The sequence below is a fragment of the Mytilus edulis genome, chromosome 12 (assembly GCF_963676685.1).
Source record: "Mytilus edulis chromosome 12, xbMytEdul2.2, whole genome shotgun sequence".
NCBI classification, from domain to species: Eukaryota; Metazoa; Mollusca; class Bivalvia; order Mytilida; family Mytilidae; genus Mytilus; species Mytilus edulis.
The window spans coordinates 5,907,393-5,933,261 of record NC_092355.1 but is presented as its reverse complement, the minus strand read 5'-3'; the positions used below and the strand labels follow the sequence as shown (position 1 = coordinate 5,933,261).

Sequence of the window (25,869 nt, the reverse complement as noted above, 5' to 3'; positions counted from 1 at the left end):
TTTTTCTAAAAGAGTTATCTGTTCTTGTTTTTCGTAGGCGTTCCTTACCTCCAACATAGGAGATCGAGGATATTTGAGTTATCTTTTCTTGATTTTCGTGACGTCACGACGAGATTCAATATGGCCGAACAAAATAGGCGGAGAATGTATACAAATGGAAATAATTAGATAATAGTGTTAAGGAAATGAATATTCAAACATAAATAGGTACGTCATATCCTAGAAAAATATCTAACGAAACGAACTATATATATTGACAAGCTTTGCATGGATTATAAACAATATTTTTTGGGGAAATAAGTGCGACCTGAACCTGGGTCGCAATTCCGAACGTTTTGAAATAGGAAAAATCCGTAGCTCTATGGTCCGCAAATAGTCAAAAAATAACATAAGGACCTAAGAGCTACGGTTCCGCAGCTAATGTGAAACTAGCCATTCAGACACAGGACTTCAAATATTTCAATCGTATATGGATTGATTTAAAATACAAAAGTAAGTAAGCTGCGAACGTGGTTGTTAAATTTGATATATGCTTTTTTGTGCTTCTTTGTTAGATATTTGTTTGTTTTTGTACTGATTGAGATTGTGACACGGTGATGACTGCTGTACCCCTATTTTGAAAATTTTACATACTTCGTCTTGTTTTATTCATGCATCGTCGTAAATATAATGGAATTTGATGTCACTGTCATACAAATGAGAGGTATAGCGCTATAAAACCAGGTTCAATCCATCAATTTCTACATTTAAAAATGCCTGTACCAAGTCAGGTATATGACAGTTGTTGACCATTCGTTTAATGTGTTTTATCATTTGATTTTGCCATGTGATTAGGGACTTTCCGTTTTGAATTTTCCTCTTGAGTTCAGTATTTTTGTGAATTTACTTTGTATCCTACAAATTTGGCCGCAACTGCCACCAGATAAGCATTTCTATGTCTTCTGTTTTGTGATAAATGTCAAACAGAGCAGATGTTAAAACATTGATGTAGTGTTACATTATAATATTTTTTTCATATACTGTTTTAAAAAAAATCATGGTTTGTAATAAAATCATAAATGTGTTGTTTGAAAATTTATTTCACTTCCAAACAGTATATTTAAATATCTTATAACAGACTGATTTATAAAGACCACTAAACAAGGATTGACCTTCAGGAAATAAAAACTTCACAAAAATCATATGAAATCTTAACTTTGAACATACGAAATTAATAAAAATGCCTGTCGATTAAAACTAGTTCCGATGGGATAATGTTATGCAAACATTTACACTATTCTTACATTGTAAATAGATTGAGATGTATAGATCTAAGCAATTGAATACAAAATATAACAGTTGCACTGTAGTAAACATGAGCTATGATTATGCAAGATTCATGGTAAGACTTAAACTTGCTTTCCTATTTAAATATTAGTTCTACACTTTACCTACAAGGAACTGAAAAACTTTATTGTACCTAATGTTCTTGTCCCATTGGACAATTTAATATAAGTTAAGACCTTTTAGATATCAAGAGTTTAAGATATACAATATTTGTAAAAAAAGTGAAAAGCAATTATTGGTTTAATTACAAACTTCAGTAAGATGTCTAAAATTTGTAATCATTTCACACTCATTTCGAATTTTTGTTAGTGTTTAATTCCACTTTCAGTGATTTTGGCGCTATGATGGTGGCCAGATTTTGTTGGCAGAGAAAGCCACAGTACCTTAAAAGATAATGTAAATATAGAAATTATTGCAATATTTTTCTTATAGTGAAAAATGGAACAGGGTTCTAATCGCAATAATTTAAACTCACATTTTGATTTTTTTACCGGTATATGAATTTTAACAGGATTTTTTTTCCACATTGCAAAAATCAAATTAGCATTTTAGTCTAAAAGGACAAAACTGCAAGCATAAATGCACCCAATAATTAATGAATTATTGGTACATTAACCATGGGCAGGTTTTTTTTTTTCATTTAGAAATGCAGCTTTCATTTAAGGGGAACACATACTTTTGACTGTTATCCTCTATTATATGAAGTTAGAGTAGATATTAGTTGAAACAAACTATAAATATAGCATAAACATGCATTTCATTAACTCATAAATGATACCTGCCAATTTCAAAATACCTGTGTTTTAGGCACAAGATGACCAAATGCATTATACTACTGTTGCCTTTATTTATACGTATCAAAAGTGTCTAATACTATTGATTTTGAATGAGTGTACAAGTGATGTTTTCAGGTATCTATTTTTTATAATGAACGATTTTATCATCAATGTCATCACCTCTAGGAGAAATCCCCCAACAATCAGAAAAGATGGCAGGTCAAAATTAAATTTGCAGCATTTGAATGAGTTCTCATTACCTCATTTATATTAAGGAATCAAAACGAGGTTCTATTTGATATTAATTGTCATTTGGGTCATCAACAAGTTCTTTAACATAACATGATAAAAGCAAAACAAAGGTTTATAAACTATTTGTTCACATGTAAAAATGTCTTCAGAGTTCAATAATTAGCACTTTAATGATATCTCCATGACAACACATCAACTTGTATCCATCACCATAGAATCTGAAATGGAGGCTTGTGCATCTTTCTGAATACTTTCAAACATGGCCGCCATCTCAGTGTTGGATTTGATATATGACAAGAATTCATTCATCTGTGGGCTTTTATCTGAAAAAATAAGGCAAATTTCTAAGTTTCCTTCAAGGTGAGCAATTGTTTCATGTATAGGTTAACCAAAAAGTCTATTTCTTTTACAAAAAAGTGTTGATAGTGTATTATTAATGATTAGCAACTTAATCATGAAGTGATGATTCTCAGAGTCACTGTTTGAAAGTTATTGACACATATCACAAATCAAATTCTTCTGCCATTGGAAGCAAAAGCCTATAATGTAAACCACAACAACACAAGCTGAGAATGCATAATATCATAGAAATTAACTCATCATAGATACCAGGAATTAAGTTTTGTATTTACGCCAGACACACGTTTCATCTACAAAAGACTCATCAGTGAAGCTTGAACCAAAAACAAATTAAATGCCAAAAATTATGAAGTTTATGAGTATTGAGAACCAAAAATTCATAAAGTTTTCCCACATAGAGCTAAGGTAATTTACTCCTGAGGTAGCAAAGCCTTAGTTTTTAAAAAGTTCAAAGTTTTGAAAACAGAAAATTTATAATTATGACCATATCAATGATAATTCATGTCAACACAGAAGTGCTGACTACTGGGCTAGAGATGTTTTAGAGTTCTTTAACTACATAAAAGTGTCTTTACAGTAAGTTAAGGTCTAAATGACTCTAAAACATATGTAATCAAATTATTTACCTGCATCAGTTATTGCTAATAATGCTGCTACAGCTCTCATGGCAGATCTCTTTAACTCGTCTTGTTTCTCAAACTCCTGTTTAACAGAGTGAGCCTTGACCTTTGTTGTACATGTTGCTCTTAGTGGCTCCACCAATCTGTCTAATTCTACAATGAAAGAAATGAACCATGAGCTAATCAAGTCACATCCACTACGCCTCTCACATAAAGGGGAAAAGCTAATATTGGCCTGCTGGAACAGATAATCTTTGAATGATACAAAGCGAATCAAAATATAAGTCATTGACCCTTTTTGAAAATTGTGTTGTTCCAAATTAGGTAAAATCTAAAATTCTTCTGAGAAATTAACTTGGTGAATCGAGTTTTCCAATACATGTGAAAAACATGAAATGAACTTCTAAACCTTTCTTCAATTGCCTTAATTCACAAAAATATGTTACAATAAAACTAGAGTGCCTATAGACACCTGATATCTGCAATAAACAATGGCAATAAACATCGATGGATTGATTGAACTTTATTTGACAACATTAAAAAGTTGTAAATCACTATTTTATAAATAGTCCATGAATATTAAGTGTCAATAAAATATAGCAAAATACGAATACTGTAAATTCAGAAATTATTGCCATGTTTTTATTTTTGCGAAAAATGCAACACAGTCATAATCTCAATAATTTAAACTCGCATTTTAAAATTTTGTGTATCTTAATATCACAAAAAATACAAATTGCATTTTAGACTAAAATGACAAAATCATAATAATAAAATGCATGCAATAATTTCAAAAATTTACAGTAGTCCATACAAAAATGAGATAACTTTTGACATATAACAGTACATACTTTGTAACACAGCACTAGGACATAAATGAGCCAGTCTAACTAACATAAGGTACGTCAACATTTTGATATCGTAGTGATCTTTTAGACCATCCTCTACATGGTTCAGGAATTCAAATATATCTAGTCTATCTAAACAGGAATCTAGTAAAGTGTACATACACTCAAAGGCAGCCTGAAACATAGTAATAAGTTATAATAATCAAAGGCAGCCTGAAACATAGTAATAAGTTATAATAATCAAAGGCAGCCTGAAACATAGTAATAAGTTATAATAATCAAAGGCAGCCTGAAACATAGTAATAAGTTATAATAATCAAAGGCAGCCTGAAACATAGTAATAAGTTATAATAATCAAAGGCAGCCTGAAACATAGTAATAAGTTATAATAATCAAAGGCAGCCTGAAACATAGTAATAAGTTATAATAATCAAAGGCAGCCTGAAACATAGTAATAAGTTATAATAATCAAAGGCAGCCTGAAACATAGTAATAAGTTATAATAATCAAAGGCAGCCTGAAACATAGTAATAAGTTATAATAATCAAAGGCAGCCTGAAACATAGTAATAAGTTATAATAATCAAAGGCAGCCTGAAACATAGTAATAAGTTATAATAATCAAAGGCAGCCTGAAACATAGTAATAAGTTATAATAATCAAAGGCAGCCTGAAACATAGTAATAAGTTATAATAATCAAAGGCAGCCTGAAACATAGTAATAAGTTATAATAATCAAAGACAGCCTGAAACATAGTAATAAGTTATAATAATCAAAGGCAGCCTGAAACATAGTAATAAGTTATAATAATCAAAGGCAGCCTGAAACATAGTAATAAGTTATAATAATCAAAGACAGCCTGAAACATAGTAATAAGTTATAATAATCAAAGGCAGCCTGAAACATAGTAATAAGTTATAATAATCAAAGGCAGCCTGAAACATAGTAATAAGTTATAATAATCAAAGGCAGCCTGAAACATAGAATTAGAAAATAATAAAAACAAATACATTGGTTGCAACAAAATACCAAGATTTCCATGTTAAATAAAAATTCCAATTTCAATTCCTTTGACATCGATAATGTTGATGGAATTGCATTAAAACAAATTGGGACTGCACAGAAAAGGATAAAGGTTTAGGTATTTTATTTTGTTCTTCCTATTGTAAAGCTCATGGTCAATGTCATAAAATGAATAGTTATTCAAAGAATTCAAAACTTGTCACAAACCAAAACTGAAAATTAACTTATGCCCTACGCATGTTCATGAATTAATATGTTATTCTACAAATATGTACAATTGTTCTATATTTTTTATATTAGTTTTTCAGTTAGTTTATATATATGCCACACAAAGTTTTTACAGACACTGATTTTTCTTGCTTCAAAATAGTTACTGCTCTTTATCATGTGGCGAGGATGTCTTTGTGATGAACAGTTTTTGAAATATCATTTTAATTGATATAAAGTTGAACAAGCTGAATGAATTCCTTTTTCATGGATTTCAAAGACTTTTAAATAATTCAATTACTTTAATTTCTCAGAGTTCTTATGATGTTTATTGATTTCAATACAAATGAAAAAGGTGAGAATGTTTATAAATAAGTTAAAGTAGCAGAGATTAGAATTGCTGACAATATACCTTGTATTTTTTATGATTAATGTGGCGACAGATTCAGTTGTCCTTCTGAATACAAATATACTGGTCACATGTCTGAGATCTTACCTTTCTTATATCTAATCCATCATCTAATGTGTGTTTAAATGGACCCATCTCCACTTCTCGGATCAATTCTTTCTAAAAAGTAATAATAAAAGAACTTTGTTTTGAAATCAAAATTTCTACTCTATTAGATTGTTGCCACTTGAAATTTAGTAATGCATATTGAAATAACCTTGAAAATGTCATGTGATCAAAACTAACCAAGGAAACCAGTCTAAATGATTTGTATACTTTTTTTTGCAGGACCATAAGATAAAAAGTCAAGAATAAAGATTCAATCCAACTGCTCAAAATTTCATGAAAAATTGACATGATGAAGTAAAGTGAGAAACTGCGAGCTATTGCTCACAGATGATACCCAGCACACTAAGGAAGTTGTTGAGTGATGAATCCGAAATCACATCACACTATGTAGCTATATAAACCCTGAAACCAAATTTCAGAAATCCTTATGATGTAGTTCCTGAGAAAGATATGATGAAAAATATTCATGGGAAGGACGAATGGACAGAAGTAAAACATTATACCCTCACTTCATTATAATTAACATGTAGCATTCTTATCTGTAAAATGGGTTGATTTTAAAACACCAATCTTTTACCAGACATTTGTAACTCAGTATGTATAGTTTATCATGACTTTACCAGACATTTGTATCACTTTATGATTTTCTTTACTTACCCTAACTTTTGTTTCATTATATAAATGTGGTAAAACACTATCTAATAAATCTCGGATTAAAGTTGGTTTGTTGTGAGCAGCTGAGTTAAATGTTACCAAGGCAACACGTCGTACATTTAAATCTGGGTCTTGCAAAGTCTTAAGGAAATCTCCAATACAAGTGCGTAATAAAGCATCTATTCCTTGTGGCTGAAAATAAATCAGAAAGTATAAAGTAAACTGTATGCAGATTTTCCTGAAATTGCAATAATTATATTTGCATTTCTATCTATTCTTCAAAAATTACAATAAAATATGCAAAGAATAATTTCTGTATTTATGAATGTTCGCTCCCCTGTTTGAAAATAACAAGGCTACCAAAATTTGTACTTAATGTGAGTTTTGTGGTAATAAGCATTGTGCACAAGTTTAGTAGCATTTGGTTGAGGTAAACATGGTAAACTAGTTATAAACAAGAATGTGTCCCCAGTACACGGATGCCCCACCCACACTATCATTTTCTATGTTCAGTGGACCGTGAAATTGGGGTTAAAACTTTTATTTGGCATTAAAATTAGAAAGATCATATCATGAGGAACATGTGTACTAAGTTTCAAGTTGATTGGACTTCAACTTCATTGACCAAAAACTTTAACCTGAAGCAGGATGAACAGACGTACGGACGGACGAACGAACAGACGGACGGAAAAACTATATGTAATAAAATTATTAGGGGTTTGTGGGCAATTTTTTTGTGTGTGCATTACACTGGTTATAAAAATCCAAAAATCTGACAAAATGTTAAAAAACATGATTAGCAAAAAATCCTAAATGTGCTAAATAAGTTGGAGATATCCAAATAATATAACTACTAACACTTAAAAAATCTAGTGGTCCAGATCCACTGGGGTTTGTTTGTTTTTTCAAAAAAAACATTCTTATACCTGATACAGGATTATGGAATGTAGCTACAAGTAAATTAGACCCACTATGAAATACTATATAATAACCAATGCCTGAACAAAGCTACGTACCTGATCTGATATAGTGAATTTGATTGCTGTGACGACTGTAGATCTAGTTAAAGCTGACTGAGAATTGAGATGTTGTTTCAGGTTAGACAGTAAGTTGGCAGGATCTATAAGGGTTAGTTTACCCAGACATTCAGATACTACGTTCCTGGTCCCTTCCTCAGGACATTCACAGTGATGAAACAACATATTCCTGAAATAGAAACAGGATACCAGTCATATACATTAACAAGTGGTATTCTTTAGGTACTCAAACAATACAAATAAACTTTTAAATGAAAATCGCACTGTGTAAACATACCTTTTCACAAATGATTTTTTTATTTTGTGTTGTAACCGTACTAAAAAATACCCTTATTGGCTATTTTGTGGTGGTCAGTTTTTAATGGTGGAGAAAGCTGGAGTACCAGGAGAAAACCACAGACTTTCAATAGGAAAACTGACAACCCCAGTCAATTAAGATTGGAGTTTATTTATTGATTTGAAAAAGAATGTTGATATTATGATAAGTGTTATGACTATACACCATGTAATAGTATTGCACTTGAATACAAAAAAAACTTTTTTGTCTTTTTGTCATTTTTATTTGGGGCATTGTGTTCTTTGTTTTAGTTTACTAATTAGGCTTTTTAGTTAATCCCTTAGAATATCTTATCCTATATAGTACATCTATATAGTTTATTATTGAACAAGAATGTGTCCAAAGTACACGGATGCCCCACTCGCAAATATCATTTTCTATGTTTAGTGGACTCTGAAATTGGGGTAAAAACTATAATTTGGCATTTAAATTAGAAAGATCATATCATAGGGAACATGTATACTAAGTTTCAAGTTGATTGGACTTCAACTTCATCAAAAACTACCTTGACCAAAAACTTTAACCTGAAATTTGCACTATCATTTTCTATGTTCAGTGAACCGTGAAATTGGGTTAAAACTCTAATTTGGCATTTAAATTAGAAAGATCATATCATTGGGAACATGTATACTAAGTTTCAAGCTGATTGGACTTCAACTTCATTAAAAACTACCTTGACCAAAAACTTTAACCAGAACGAACGGACGGAAGGACGGACGGACGGAAGGACAGACAGACGAACGGAGGCACAGACCAGAAAACATAATGCCCCTCTACTATCGTAGGTGGGGCATAAAAAGTATATTTAAAGAACAGCATCACTTACCAAATAGTCATTACATATGTTTTAAGTGTATCTACTCCACCTGCTGATGACGACTCACAGCTTATTATCTGTAAACATAAACATTGAAAATACAAAATGAGATATAGGATGATGTGGTCACTGAAACAACAGCTGTAATCAAACTAGTTTCCCCGAGCGATTCATTTTTGCGACTTTCACAAGTAGAAATTTAACGCGAATATAAATCTTGAATATGTAAAACTTAGATTTTTCTTATTTATCTTCATCTGGTAAATTTTCGGAATCATCTTTTGTTTTTACTTTACAACTACTTTTACACTTATATAAAATATATGAAAATTTTCTTTCACATACTTTTTTATTTTCAGCTAAGAAAAACTTAAGAAAACATCTAGGTTTTTTTCAAAATCTTCAGAGGATTTTTCACAAGAGTTAATTCATTTGTGTAATTTCAAAAACAACAAAAAAACTTTTTATCCTTAAATAAACATAACAATCTTTACAGGTTTTCCTTCTCTATCTATCAAAAAGTGTGTGTGTCTGGGATAATAAATCAGACATACCTCTTTAAGAGAATAGTGTGTGTCTGGTATAATAAATCAGACATACCTCTTTAAGAGAATGTAACAGCAAGTATTGTCTTTTTGGTTGATTTTCTATTTCTTTCAACACAAAAGGTAAAAATTTTGGCATGTTTCCAACACTGACATTTCCTGCAATGAAATAGATTTTATGTACCTATAATATTTAATGCCAAATTATAGGTCGAGGTCACATGAAAATCATAATAACAAACTGTCTTATAGTATAAATACCAAATATCATTAGTCAATGCAAAAACACAAAAACATTTTGGTTCAGACCAAGTTGTTATAATAATAATTGAGTTATTAAAAATTGCCTTGTTAAAAATTGACAAAGTTGTTTGATAAAAAAAATTCAAGAAGAAGATACAATGTATATTATTAAAATATTCCTTGGTAGAAGAGGACACATAATAACTTACCGAGAGCATATGAAGCAGCAGATTTCACCTCCTCACTCTGGGACGAGAATGATTCTAGAATTACCATCTGTATTTCTCCATGAGAACTTAAATCTCTGCAAATATATCAATGTACAATTTTTAAATCTGGGACATCATGATTGTTCATCTTGCAGATTTTTATTTAATAGTAAAATATATCAGCTATGACATCTACATACATGGTAAAAAGTTAAATCTAAGACACTCTTCTTTACTGAAATAAACATATCCTCTATTGCAATGTAACACTATAATTATATTCCTTTTCTTAATTTGAAACATCAATGTCTGTATATACGATAATACAATCTTATTCTCTTATATAACCAACATTGTAAAATTAAAATATAGCCTCATGCATGTTTTAAAAGTCAATATCAATGATTGTGTTAGAAACTTACATATGTCTCCCAATTTCTCCTAAAGCCAACAAAGAAAACAGTTTCACTGAATCTGATGACTTAGCATTCTACAATGAGAAATAATATTATGTACAACTCAGGTCTATGTTTGAATGGCCCACATATAAAATTGATCAAATACACATAGGTAGTTTGTATCTTATTAACCCAAATATTAAATACATCAGTTATTAGATGAAACTATTCATATAAAAAAAAATTACTAATTTTGGGTTTATTTCAATAATAATCATGAATTTAAATGTTTCACACCGTAATTAGTTTAACAATGCAACATGTCTCGTAAGCATATAATTGATATTCGTATATATGTGTGTGTGAAGTGAAGATGACAACTGGCTGGGTTTTTTTTTTAAGACAAATGAATAGGTCAAGACTACCTGAATTGTACAAATAAATACCATAGAAAGGCTTGTATATTTCTCACTGGTACATAGTCCGAAACCCCCTTCTCCCAGAAAATTTTAGGTAATTTTAAATAATCTTTTTGTTACTGTTATCAAAGGTCTTATGAAACTCGGGTAATTTCAAAGAATTCTAGTCAAACCGGCACCTGGTTAAATTGGCACCTGTTCAAATCGGCACCCGGTATAGTCAAATCGGCACCTGGTTAAATCGACACCTGATATATTCAATTCGTCACCCATGTTAAATATATATTTTTAACAGTATTTTAAGCAAAAAGAGTAAAAATAAGAAAGGGGTTGCAAGATTTGTTTTATGCAAAAAGAGTTAAATACCTAAGGAAGGGATTGTCCAAAAATATTAACTTTCACATTTTTGGGGGTTCATGTACATTTTGTATATATTTATTTTTCTCAACTAAATGTGTATGTTCCGGACTGTATGAGTATTTGGACTGTATGCGTACTTTTTCAAAATACTCATACGGTCGAACCGTACGCGTACGGTCTGATTAATATCGTTAAGAAGTTGCTCAAGTTTATAAGTTACAAATGCATGTAAAGTTCATGTACAGATCAACATAACTGAACTCTCAAATTAATATGTAAAAGTTCCAATTGTAATTGGAATGAAAACTTTATTTTTTAACTAAATACAAAAATTCACGCTTATTAAATCTGTTAATATCTTGTATTTAGCATGTCGATCAGTAATACATTAATTGAATTATGATCATAGAAATTTACGATATCGAAAATTAACATGATGTGGGATGATAATTTTAGAATATTAGAAACTTTACAAAATAATGCATATGCAAAGGAACATGAATGAACTGCAAACATGTAAATGTAAAAAATATATATCATTAATTGTGGTAGTAAGTGTCACCTTGGGCGAGAGTACCAAAATAGGATTCAGATATACAATTAAACAAATATTTAATTTCAATTGTTCAATTTATCCATCTAAAAGTAATTGTAATGAACACAATTTATAAAACTAAAAATAAAGATTGTGATAAATGGTTAGCTCGTACTGGACCATACGTGTCTACTCATACAGTCCGACCGTACGCGTATGGTGGGACCGTACGATTATGTGTATACAGTCCGGACCGTACGCATACGGTCCAAATACTCATATGGTCTAGAACATGTATTTTTAATTATATATATGAGGTATATTTAGGAATTAACGGTATTGGATATTTTGTTATGCATTTTTTAACCAGTTGAGCATTTTACAGGAGTGTTGGCTTAATGCTGTTTAAACTTTCCTGAAAAAGAACACCTTAAATTTGCTATTATTTGGCATGAAAGTTTGATTTATTGAAAGGTACTGTGACGTAGTTTTCCATTTTATTTTTCTAATTGTCTCATTGTTAAAACAACAGCTTGGGTAAGGGTTTTGTTGTTTACCTTTATACACAACAACATTAACTATGTACTTGGTAAAAGTTATTAATTAATTGAATAGAAAATATTATAACCAGAGATGGGTCCGATTACTTTCAATGTAATTGATTAAATTACAATTACTTTGCCATTTGTACGATTAAATTAAATTAATGATTACATCATTTCTGAAAGTGTCTGATTAAATTAATGATTACATTTGCAAAGTAATCATGATTACATCTGATTACAATGAATTTATAAAAAAAAAAATTGTATGTATATATATATAGCATTTTTCAGAAAGTATTTTGTTTGCTATATTATAAAATGATAACTTCAAACTTCATCTATTTAATAAACCACAAAAGTTCACTTCATACATCCATGAACATTGTGTCACTGGTTATGACCCATTGCACTTTATCATCATTGATCTCTGAATTATTTTGACTTTAATTGAATATAGCTTTATAAAAAGAGTTTGCTGTTTGTCTTCTGACCTATTCTAGACTTTAATTTATATTTGTTTCAAAGTGCTGTTTATGGAAGTTAAAATATGGATGAAATAAAGTTACCAGTTTAATCAAATTGTAAACAAAATACAAGTACTAAAAATCATTGCATTTTACATGTCAAGTCCAAATACATACAAATAAAAATTTGCTAATTTTAAACAAGATATTTGTCCAACTTTTAATTAATTTTGTGCTAATTAGATAAATGATCACATTTCTGATTTATCTTTTACCATATATATTGTCCTACAGCTATACTCAATTGGTAATTGCAACAAAAACAAACATTAATTGGTTTCCTACCTGTCAATTCAAAGTTGACAAAAATCACAACATTAACAAAAGATTATAATTATGGTTAAAGAAAACTATTACTTGAATATAACAGTTATTATCAAATATATATATTTAAATTTTTTAATTGTGAATATATGTACAATATCTTTTACTTAGGCCATTGATGACTTTTCAATACTGTAACAGTTTATTTATTACTGAAGTATACAAACCAATTATCATGCTTTATAAAAAAAAGTAAACCAAACTATCTTAACATGTTAAATATTATTAGTAATTAAATAAGAATAACAAAAAGGTTCATTTATTGACCATAAACACAGTTTAAGATTTTTTTTCATTGTAATCAGAATGTAATCATAAAGTAATCAGGATTACAGGGTATTTTGAAAAGTAATTGATTAAATTAAATTACATGTAATCAGATTTTTGGCTGATTAATGATTACAATGATTACTTGAAAAATTGTAATCAATAACAGCTGATTAATGATTACAATTACAATTACCCCATGTTATAATTTATAACAAATATTATTGGATGCCGAATTGAGTTCAAATAGGTGACGATTTGACTAGATGCCTATTTAACCAGGTGCCGATTTGAGTTGTACATTTCAAATCCTCTGCGATCATTTGCGGTATTTTCTTGAGACACCCTGTTTTCGATCATCAAACAGAAGTAGAAACTGCTTTAAAATGATTCTAGAACGCTTCATGATTGTTAAAATAAGTTTAATTCACGTAAAAACAATTTTGAACTTTGCGATGTTTTGAAAGGAAGTTTAAAAAGCACGCGTAAAAGAAGAAATTAACCGGTGAGAGTCGAAATCCGTACATGACAGATATCACTATAATACGACTTTGAAAATAAAACAGTTCTATCCTTTTGTAAAACAGTCTTTAATATTCCTATCACATTAATGTTTGAAGGGTCTTAAGATTATACAAACCATTTAAGTCGGTATGAAACACCAAAACGGAATGAACCATAACCAATTACGTTTTGTAGTTTATAAATTCTAAATGCATTGAACCGAAAGGAGAAATTTGTAATGAAAGGTTTAGTTTTTATATTTATCACTTTCAATTTGATATTAAATAGAAATAACTTATTAATATGGATGTGTTAAAATTATAAGTTCGAAAAATCATGAGAGCGCCCTCTACAATATCAATAACAAAGATGGCGGAATGTAAACAAACCACCTCGCCGCGAATATTGAACTTGTTCTCATATTTCTTGCTAATTGTACTATATAGTCTGTATCCCCACTTTGGAGAATAAAAGCGAGGACTATACAAGCCTTCCTATGGACAGGTCAACATTTTTGTTGTAAATACAATAAAGTATGTAAACTGGTTCCCTTCCGACTACAACACTTTGTTTGAGTGTAGCGGAATACAAGCAGATACCAGTGAGTTTGTAAAATAGTAAATATGAAGCCGAGTGCGGTAGGCGGAGGCAATAATCGACTTCCTGTTGTTCTGGTCAATGGTATTGGAACAATGCCACTGACGCGTCATTTTCCAATAAAATGAGAATATGTTTATAATGTAGTCATTATTTTTTTATGGAGTATCAATTTTCATTGATTTTATTGGTATAGAGAAAGCATGAATTTAATGTGGAATGTGGTAAAATTTTCTTAGTCTTGGTACCAATGAACATAAATGCATCAACTGTACCATAAAACTGTGTGAAAATAATGAACTAATGTTCAGTTTGCTTTAATTATTTACATTACTGAAAAGTGGGCAATTTTCAAGAGGAATTTCTTTTTGCAAATTTCTGACATATGCTCTACACATAAATTTCTTATATGCCTAATATCTAAGGCTAGAACATGGAAATTTTGAAAATTAAACCATAGGAAGGAATTCTATACTAAAATAAACCGCTTTACACTTTGTCAAAAACCTGATCACAAGATAATATATACCAACCTTTACATCTTTAACAAACTGGTTTACCACACTGGTGGAGTCTGAGGAACTTTTGACAGTCAGGGCTGCTACAGATTTAGCTATAGAATGGAAAGCTTGTCGGTGGACAGCAAATATGTTACTGGACGTCTGTTGTGTAGGGTTATACACTGGGTTTATTAACATCTGAAACACAAAATAATCACAAGGTAAAAACAAGTGCTCATCAAACATTAATATTTTGAAAATTGAACACAATAGCTAAATCTCAATTTTCAGTTTATTGAATATAGCATTTATTATCAAAGTCTGTAATGTGGTTAATTCTATTTCTGATAATTTAATACTTACAGTAGTCACAAAGGCTGTTGCATCAAGATACAAAATGTTTTATTTAAGAAATAATTGATGCAAGCTATACTTTATTGTAGTTTTAACATTGGGGAGGCATTATATTCGTGATTATTTTTGACCAAATATAATGCCTACCCATGTTAAAAAAAAAAAGTATAGCTTGCATCAATTATTTCAATTCTGATTAGGAAAATTAAGATAATTTCTATGTTCGATGTGCATAGGTGTAGAACATTTGTATAGACTCTTCCATGAACCTATCTTTTTTGTTTGTAAATAAGCAAACGGTTGACAATGTGATTTTTCAGAGGGAGGAGTTTGAACAGCCAGCATGAACGGTTGTCATATCTAGGTTAAGTATGTCAATTCCGAAGTGCAACACCTTACAGTCATAATAAATGAATTAGTAACAACATGTGCATCATTTAAAAGGTTGGAAATTTTTAAAGTTAATCAAATACAGTGTTTTCGTTAAGAACCGGCCGCCGGCCATTTTGACCTGTTCAAATCAATTTCCGGCCGGTTCAGTTGTCCTTAAAAAAAAAAAAAAAATCCCCCTTTTTTGTTTATAAGATCTTTTTATATTAAAAATCATGACAACGGAGTTTGAAGATTTGTGTTTATATTTTAAACCGACATGCGGTTGCAACGACGATTTTCATTGGCTGTTATTTCAGACTTCCTGTTTGACACACGTGTTCGGTGTTTATCTTGTTATGATTGAATGAATAGTAATGAAGAGAACACTACATGATTTTTTCACTTCTGCAACAACTACCACGCCAAAGAGTAGAAAAGGTTTGGATTACTATGTATTTTGACAAGATTTGGAACAGTTTGAATGACGTTATAGCTTTACTGTTTAATTGATCTACAACGGGCCCCGTCGATCTGCCGGCAACTACAGAGCATCCGAAAAGGGGGCAGGGTACATCGATTGAAAAGTTGCATTGGCAGAACTTCTGGTCCCGTTCCAAATCATAGATATATTTCTGGTGATTATACTTTCAGTTGTGAGGTATGTAACCCTTTTAAAAGCTATCAAATAAAATTAAGAAGAAGTGGAAGCTCATGTTTTCTTATAAATGAGCCTGGCCAGCACTTCATCTTTTTCTTTCTTTACACATCTTTTCATACCACTGGGATAATGGGAAGGGGGATATTTAAAACTGCTGCGTGCAGGGGAAGTGCTGTCCAAATTTTTTTGGGGTCCCCAAAGGAAGGACAAGAATCTGGTTTTAAATGTAAATAGCACCATAATTTTCTTATTGTCCCAAGTCCCTATCTAAATAAAATTAACCTCTCATCAGGGTCAGGTTCAGAGTTTTTGCTACTACATGTAACCTTTTATCAACAATATATAGCCAGAAATAAATTATGATGCTCAATGTAGTTTTTTTTTATTCAAGTTTCTTTGATGCTAGTCCAAATAATTATGACGTCTGCAAGACTATTTTATTTTTTTTCTGGGACGCCTTCCTACAACGTCGTAGGAAGGTGTCCCATAAAAAAAATTAAAATAGCCTTGCCAGACGTCATAATTATTTGGACTCCTATGATGCATGACACCATCATGATGATCAAATAAGTTCTTTGTTAAATTTTTTCTTAATTTTTTCAAAGGTTGATGCAATATTAGTATTACATGTACTAATTTTACACTTTTTTAAAACATGGAAATGTGATAGTTCTATGTTTTTTTCTGGTGACCGCTACTGATTCCACCATCATTGAAACATGTATCATTAGTTGTTTATTATTTGAATTTGCATGCTTGTTATGTTTGCTTTGTTATTTTTAATAAAAAATGAATATTTGTTTTGTTAAAATTGTTTTATGTTAATTTTCAGATGCATGTGATGTTATTTGATGTTTACTGGCTAACTTTATGATTATTACTACAAAATCATTCAGTGAACATTTGTCATGTCCTCGTGGTTAATAATTATGACATATATGCAGCTGCATATATGTTTTAATTATCAAGCAGGCACGGTGGGATTGTAAGTATATATAAATCACTATCCTCCTGATTCCAATTGGAGTTAGTTCAAGCGTTTCAATTTTATTTTTTACATTTTTAAAATGTTCTTTTATAGGCATGGGTTTTGATCATTGTTGAAATCAGAACATTGCCAACTTCCAAATCATTCGTCTTTGGTGGGGATGTGTCTCATTTGCAATCATACCACTTCTTCTTATTAGTATTATTAGTCTGCGCTTTAAATTTCTCCATGCTAAACATATGTGTGCACACATAAAAAAAAAAACATATCTTCTTCTTGACAGAAAAACAATGATAATTAACTGTGTTCAGTTCTACGCACATTTGTGAATTAATATTTTGTTCATTCACACGTTGAATAAGTTCTACATTTTAATTCTTGGATCACTTATACTAATATTATTGTACATAATCTGCAAAAATATTTGTAACAATTAAATTGGACAATAATTTTAAGGTAAACAGCTATAGATGCAATATTTAATATTATGAAATTGACTACTGTTTTTTTTATTTTTCAGTGCAAAATGATGCTACTCCCACATGTCCCACAGTTGTTGATTCCACTACAACTACAGATACTGCAAATGAGGACAATTCCACATCTACTAGTGCTAGTACTAGTGCTAGTACAGACACTGCTGCAAATGAGAGAAAGTCCTCAGTGCAAGAAAGATTTGGGCCATGGAATGATGAAGAATGTAAATCATTGCTGAAAAATTTATTTGATGAATCAAAATCATTTCATTCTTGTTTTATTTGTAAAAATGCTTATTGTACTGGGTTAAGTAAAGAGACACTGTCAAAGTTTCCAGGATACAAGAAATTTAACCACAAATGGCTAAACCGTTCTAACTGGTGGCTATGCTTTGTTGAGACTGAAGGAATGTACTGCTTAGTTTGCAAAAAACACCACATTAAACACCCACACAACCAGAGAGAGGTGTTTGCAGCAACACCAAGTATTAGATTTAAGCTTGATGCTATTACTACACACAACAAAAGCTCTTTGCATGCAGCTGCACTTCAAACTGAAATGATACAGAAAGTCTCATATTTCCATCAAGAAGTTACAAAAAAATCAGAGGTTGAAACAAGTGTTCTTGAAGGTGTGTTTTCAACAGCCTACTACTTAATGAAAAGCTTTATTGCAAACAGGCAACTGTTACCACTACTAAATTTTATTGAGAAAATTTTTCATGTTGAAGATTTAAAATATTTTAATCATAGATCTGCTGAGTGTCAGTCTGAAATATTTATGACTTTAGGAGAGACTATGAAAAAATCCCTTCTTAGTGATGTTAAGAAGTCTCCAGCATTCGGAATTTTAACTGATGAAGTTTGTGACATTTCTGTTACAGAAAATCTTATGACATTTATACAGTATTATAATAGTACATCTGAATCTGTCTGCACTCAATTTTTATCATGTCAGAACATTTTGAGTGAGTTTTCCTCTGCAAATGCTGATGCAATAACCAAGCTAATTCTCAGTGAACTCAAAGATGATGACCTTGATGTTTCAAAGTTTGCAGGATTTTCTTCAGACGGTGCAGCAGTAATGGTAGGCAAACGTGCTGGTGTTGCAACTCTTCTTAAAGCAGAAAACCCATCATTAATCAATGTGCACTGTGTTTGTCATCGTCTGGCATTGTCCTGTACAGACTCAAATGAATCAATAAATTATATAAAGACTATAGAGACTTTATTGAGACAATTATGGCAATTATTTGAAAACTCTCCCAAGAAAATGGCAGTATATCTAAAAACTCAAAAGCAGTTAAAAGAAATTAGCATGGGTGAAAAAGCTACAAAGATTGTAAGCAAAAGACTCAAAAAGGCTTGTCGTACAAGATGGTTGAGCCTAGAGGCATCTGTGCGTGCAGTGCATGGAGATTATGAAGCAATTTTGCACACATTGTCTATATTGGATCAGTCGGGAGATGCTGCAGCCACAGGGCTCATGAAGAAAATGAAATCCATTAAATTTTTAGGTACATTATACATTATGAGAGACATATTACCAGTTCTTGCAGATCTTTCAAAACACTTCCAGAAGGATTCTCTTAATTTTTCTGATATCAGGCCTTCAATAAACTTAGCAAAAGATAAACTGAAAAAATTGTTAGAAGAAGAAACACCAATGCAGTCTCTACAGACTGATATAGACTCATTTTCTGACATGTGTGCAGAGATCAAGCTTAATAATAAAGAATTAAAAGAACTACAATCTTTATTTGAAAAGTATGTAAATGCTCTTATTAACAACATAACCAGAAGATTTGAAGATAGTTCTGATGTTCTAGCAGCACTCGGAATTTTTGATCCGATAAGTGTTCCTCTACAAAACCAACCAGGATTTAAAGAATATGGAATTGCTCAGATCAATATCCTTGCTGATCATTTTCATCAACTAGATGAGCCAGAAACTAAAACTCGAAAAACAGAAAAAATGCAGAGTGAATGGCAAAGCTTTAAGTATCATATAAATGATGTACTGAAACCAGTGATACCAGAAGATGTAAGGGATGGTTCATCCAAGTCTACAAATACAACAGAATGGCTTCTCTTGCAGCTCCTACGAAATCCAACCTTTGAAAATTTCTACCCTAGTTTAATTCCTATTGCAGCGGCTGCAGTTGCCATACCAATTACCAATGCATGGCCAGAAAGAGGAGCAAGTTCTTTAAAAAATATCAAAACAAAATTAAGGAATAGACTAGGGGAAGCAATGCTGGAGAATATTCTGCATGTCTGCATTAATGGGCCAGCACCTGAATCCAAAGAAGGTCAAACAATAATAAAGGCAGCTGTTGACTCATGGTTAAAAGCAAAAAACAGAAGGAAAGTTGCAAAAGTAAATAAAATATCAGGTGCTTGTGGTGTTGTAGTCAAAGAAACTCTGAATGACAATGTGATTTCACAAGATGCAAGTGTACAAACAGAAGAAAATCCAGTCATAGTAGAAGCTCAGGAAGTTTTGTCTGAAGTTAGACAAGCCATGAAGGTTATGGCTATAGAAAATGAAAATGATTCAGACTTTGAGGATGAATCAGATTTTGAGGACGATTGTTGCTGGTGAATATAAAAAAGAAGACTTTATTTTGGCATGAATAAAAAGTTTTTATACAGAAGTGTCATTGAATTATATCCATCAATCATTATAATAATTAATCTCTTATTAAAGTGATAAAAATGAAAATATTTCAATATTATTTCAATATTATACTTTCTGACTTGGTGATGTTAGATAATAATTTAATTTTTTTTGACTTGGAAAAACTTTAGGTTTCCTACATTAACAGTGGTACTGTAAAAGTGACATTTTTGGAACAATAATAATTTGATGCCATGGCCAGAATTCAGGATTTTGTTTCTAATTTTTTTTTTTAAATCTTTGAGGGTGGGGGGAGTAGTAGAAATGACATTTTCAGAACTATAGTTTTATGCCAAGAATGCAGCCTTTTTGTTTAAATCTTGGGGGGGGCTAGTGGTGAAAGTGACATTTTCAGAACTATAATTTGATGCCCAGAATGCGCCAGAATGCAGGATTTTGCGTCTAATTTCAAAAAAATCTTGGGGGGGCAAGTCCCCCCAAACCCCCCCTTTTAGGCTTGGGCCTGCTTAAATCTCTAAATGGCCCCTTCAAACAAAATGAAGTGAAACCCCTGAAATATATTGCAACATGTATTAAATGCATGCCAATTTGATAAAACTCATTATTCTGTAGTAGTCAATATATACATGTGCAAACAAATTTTATTGGATTTAGAGCATAGATTTATTCATAAAGAGAATGAAGCACGTCATATAATAAGAATTCATATTAAATTTGTTTAAGATCATTTAAAGGTCAGACTTTGAGGTAAAATCTCCAGAGGTTAAATCTTAAGAGGTTGAAAATTCAGCAATCAATACCTACCTGCAGAAGATCTTTAAAACCAAGTTTAAGTAGTCCAGTAGCAGGGGTTTATCTGGGTATTTTGGGAAAAAGGACCCTGGCCAGTTTAGGGAATTTTTTAACGCGGTTTTCAATGAAATTGGGAAAAACAACCAATATACCAGATGTTAGTTTTAGTGTGATTAGTTCATAAAATTATTTTTTGTTGGTGAAAATAAAGTAAGGACTACACCTTCTTTGTTTTTTAAATATAACAACATGGCATTTCAGTTTATTTGAGTATCAAAATAATGAGTTCCAACTTCTTAAAGGATTGTTACATTTTTTTGATTTTGACATGAAAAAGTGTGAAATAAAATATATATATTTTAAGTTCTGTATAAAATATATCCTGTTTCTATTTTCTTTTTTATATATCTTTTAGTTTTCAATTTTAGTGTTGCTATGATAGCTGTCACATGTTTGGTTCTTTTCATTTTTTATTTACTGTATTTGAATGACAAACCCGGATTTATATACTTGTCCGTTTCCGGATTTGACCTGGTTTTAGTTTATTCCCACACTTCCTGTTTATTTATTTTATATGGCAGCCATTGTTTGTCAATGTTGTTTTCATTCAATATGTTTTAACTTGGATTTACACATTACTTGTTGGCGATTTTTTTACATAAAGCTAGCGGTTGAATAAAATAAACATCTCTGTCATGAATAATAAAGATTGAAATGAATTTTGTGATCATTTGGGAATTTTGCTGCCAAAATTGGGAAAAATGTAGGGTTTTTGCCGTTGGGAATGGGTCCGAATACCGGACCCTGTGGAATGCTAGAAAAATCCATGAGTAGCTACTAAAGCCTGGAAGAACTCCAATAGAGCATTCAATTCCTACCTGAAGCAGATCTTTAAAACCAAGTTTAGGTAGTCCTGTAGCTACTAAAGCCTGGAAGAACTCTAATAAAGCATTCAATTCCTACCTGAAGAAGATCTTTAAAACCAAGTTTAGGTAGTCCAGTAGCTACTAAAACCTGGAAGAACTCTAATAAAGCATTCAATACCTACCTGTAGAAGATCTTTAAAACCAAGTTTAGGTAGTCCAGTAGCTACTAAAGCCTGGAAGAACTCCAATAAAGCATTCAATACCTACCTGTAGAAGATCTTTAAAACCAAGTTTAGGTAGTCCAGTAGCTACTAAAGCCTGGAAGAACTCCAATAAAGCATTCAATACCTACCTGTAGAAGATCTTTAAAACCAAGTTTAGGTAGTCCAGTAGCTACTAAAGCCTGGAAGAACTCCAATAGAGCATTCAATACCTACCTGAAGCAGATCTTTAAAACCAAGTTTAGGTAGTCCAGTAGCTACTAAAGCCTGGAAGAACTCCAATAGAGCATTCAATACCTACCTGAAGCAGATCTTTAAAACCAAGTTTAGGTAGTCCAGTAGCTACTAAAGCCTGGAAGAACTCCAATAGAGCATTCAATACCTACCTGTAGAAGATCTTTAAAACCAAGTTTAGGTAGTCCAGTAGCTATTAAAGCCTGGAAGAACTCCAATAGAGCATTCAATACCTACCTGTAGAAGATCTTTAAAACCAAGTTTAGGTAGTCCAGTAGCTACTAAAGCCTTGAAGAACTCCAATAGAGCATTCAATACCTACCTGAAGAAGATCTTTAAAACCAAGTTTAGGTAGTCCTGTAGCTACTAAAGCCTGGAAGAACTCCAGTAAAGCATTCAATACCTACCTGAAGCAGATCTTTAAAACCAAGTTTAGGTAGTCCTGTAGCTACTAAAGCCTGGAAGAACTCCAATAGAGCATTCAATACCTACCTGTAGAAGATCTTTAAAACCAAGTTTAGGTAGTCCTGTAGCTACTAAAGCCTGGAAGAACTCCAATAGAGCATTCAATACCTACCTGAAGCAGATCTTTAAAACCAAGTTTAGGTAGTCCAGTAGCTACTAAAGCCTGGATGAACTCCAATAAAGCATTCAATACCTACCTGTAGAAGATCTTTAAAACCAAGTTTAGGTAGTCCTGTAGCTACTAAAGCCTGGAAGAACTCTAATAGAGCATTCAATACGTACCTGAAGAAGATCTTTAAAACCAAGTTTAGGTAGTCCAGTAGCTACTAAAGCCTGGAAGAACTCCAATAGAGCATTCAATACCTACCTGAAGCAGATCTTTAAAACCAAGTTTAGGTAGTCCTGTAGCTACTAAAGCCTGGAAGAACTCCAATAGAGCATTCAATACCTACCTGTAGAAGATCTTTAAACCCAAGTTTAGGTAGTCCTGTAGCTACTAAAGCCTGGAAGAACTCCAATAGAGCATTCAATACCTACCTGTAGAAGATCTTTAAACCCAAGTTTAGGTAGTCCAGTAGCTACTAAAACCTGGAAGAACTCTAATAAAGCATTCAATACCTACCTGTAGATGATCTTTAAAACCAAGTTTAGGTAGTCCAGTAGCTACTAAAGCCTGGAAGAACTCCAATAGAGCATTCAATACCTACCTGTAGAAGATCTTTAAAACCAAGTTTAGGTAGTCCAGTAGCTACTAAAGCCTGGAAGAACTCTAATAGAGCATTCAATACCTACCTGTAGAAGATCTTTAAAACCAAGTTTAGGTAGTCCAGTAGCTACTAAAGCCTGGAAGAACTCCAATAGAGCATTCAATACCTACCTGTAGAAGATCTTTAAAACCAAGTTTAGGTAGTTCAGTAGCTACTAAAGCCTGGAAGAACTCCAATAAAGCATTCAATACCTACCTGAAGCAGATCTTTAAAACCAAGTTTAGGTAGTCCAGTAGCTACTAAAGCCTGGAAGAACTCCAATAGAGCATTCAATACCTACCTGTAGAAGATCTTTAAAACCAAGTTTAGGTAGTTCAGTAGCTACTAAAGCCTGGAAGAACTCCAATAAAGCATTCAATACCTACCTGAAGAAGATCTTTAAAACCAAGTTTAGGTAGTCCAGTAGCTACTAAAGCCTGGAAGAACTCCAATAGAGCATTCAAAGCTCCTCCTTGTAGTAGTGGGGACTGGATCAGTACTAAGATCTGTGGTAATATCTCATTGGGTATGGTCGCCATACAAGACTTGTGTATCTTAGATATGGAGGTCAACAAATGTAGGGAAAGCTGAAAAAAACAAATATACAGATACATAAAACTGGGCAATGTTTTAATTTTTTATGAACTTATTTTTTCCTAACAAACATGAAGCATATACTAAGTAGAAACCCAATTTACAAATTGAATGAATGATTGATACTTGCCAAACTTACTATCAGCATGAAATGGCTATAATGCAATTAATTACTGAAAAAAATGTGTCAATGATTTTATACATGTACATGTATTATAACACCATGCCATCAAATTAAATACAAGTAGGAGTTAACTGGAAATCTTTTAAAATCTTCAATATTTACATATTTTGAGTTTCAAATGTTGGGCATAATCTGCTTACTCTTCCTATGAGTACACCCACCTGTTTTTGGCGGGGTTACAGTATCTCAGTCTTAAATTTATTTTATTTTAAATGATGTTGTTTGTCTTTTGGTTGTTTTCCCCCTGCTATTGCTATGTATTGTCACTTTAGTTCACAACTTATGAGTTTGACTATTCCTCTCGGTACTTCCCACTCTCTTTTTCAAGATGTAAAAATTTTAAGAACAAAGACATTTAAGAAAGAATGCAAGATGGAAGTTTAAGCTTCATCTTTTATTTGATTAAATATTTCTGTAACAAGGATACCATCAAGTCTGTAAGGAAAGTTTAAACAGAGGCTATTTACTTCATAAGATAAAAACGTTAAATCTATTATATTCATAGTAATAAAATATGCTGTAAATAAATTGAGTTACTTCGCTTGTTCAAATTTTAAAACTCGAACTCCAAGGGACAGATTTTCTCATGCAAATCAGTGTATGAAAACATGATAATTTATTTAAATTGCCTTCAACCTTCCTAGAATTAGAAATTGTCATTGATCTTAGAAATTTGTATTAAAGACTAATTATAATCTTCTAAAAAACATTGCAAAATTCCGCCAAATTAAATCAATATATCACCATGCTGAATAAGGAAGAGAAGTCCCCTTTGTTACATCAAGGAACAAAACAGTTCTATCTTAATTATAGACAATCACAGTATTACATGCCTTTACCTGTGAAACATGGAGATTATTTACACTGACAAGGATAGAGGCATTACATTTACTTAATTAAGTATTCTTAGGTTTTAGTCAGATTTTACCTGAGAAACATGAAGATCATTTTCACTGATAAGTATAGGCATTTCCTTCATTACTTCATATATCATACCAGATGATAATGCTGTACCTAAAATAAAATAACAAAATATACTTTATCCCTTACATTATTTTTGATTATTTTCCGAAGACAGAAATATGAATGAAACATACAACTATTTCTCACTATACACTCAAGAGGCAAATAACTGACAACATCAACATCTATCATGTTTATAACTTTTAAACAGCAAACATGATTAGCAGATTTTTTTTATACAAAAGTACTAAAAGTATTTAAATTTTACTTACCATAATTTTTTACTAAAACATCCAGGCATGTTAATGTACTAAGTTTTAAAGCTCTTTGATTTTTCCTTAAAAATGAGGCCAAGATTGGTATACCCTCATCCTGAAAAGAAAAAGACGCGTGTTAAACTTGGTTTCCTTGAGTGACTATGAATGTAAAAAGTCTTGATATAAAGTATTTGATTCATAATCTTAAAAGCGATTAGTGACTAATGGCTTGACATATACAACAGTATATGACCCCTCTTCTTTGAAACTTCAGGTATAATTAATTCGTACTGTTTTATTTTTTTTATTCTTTT

The 25,869-nt window shown here is 31.6% G+C and overlaps 1 protein-coding gene across 2 annotated transcripts in view; it reads right to left on the bottom strand.

Moving 5' to 3' along the window:
- Positions 1-2,388: 2,388 nt before the first annotated feature.
- The window catches only part of LOC139499553 (cullin-associated NEDD8-dissociated protein 1-like), a 57,810-nt gene continuing 34,329 nt past the window's right edge, over positions 2,389-25,869 (bottom strand). Inside the window, exons 19-33 of one of the 2 annotated variants that reach the window (XM_071288279.1) lie at positions 25,571-25,670; positions 25,264-25,349; positions 24,025-24,144; positions 23,859-23,939; positions 14,778-14,942; positions 10,194-10,261; positions 9,772-9,866; positions 9,375-9,478; positions 8,784-8,851; positions 7,600-7,789; positions 6,587-6,775; positions 5,909-5,980; positions 4,186-4,357; positions 3,341-3,487; positions 2,389-2,677 (exon numbers count right to left, since the gene is read on the bottom strand). In XM_071288279.1, the coding sequence (XP_071144380.1) occupies positions 2,547-2,677; positions 3,341-3,487; positions 4,186-4,357; positions 5,909-5,980; positions 6,587-6,775; positions 7,600-7,789; positions 8,784-8,851; positions 9,375-9,478; positions 9,772-9,866; positions 10,194-10,261; positions 14,778-14,942; positions 23,859-23,939; positions 24,025-24,144; positions 25,264-25,349; positions 25,571-25,670 (1,788 nt within the window). In that variant the 3' untranslated portion in view covers positions 2,389-2,546. The other variant, XM_071288278.1, reaches the window with a different exon arrangement.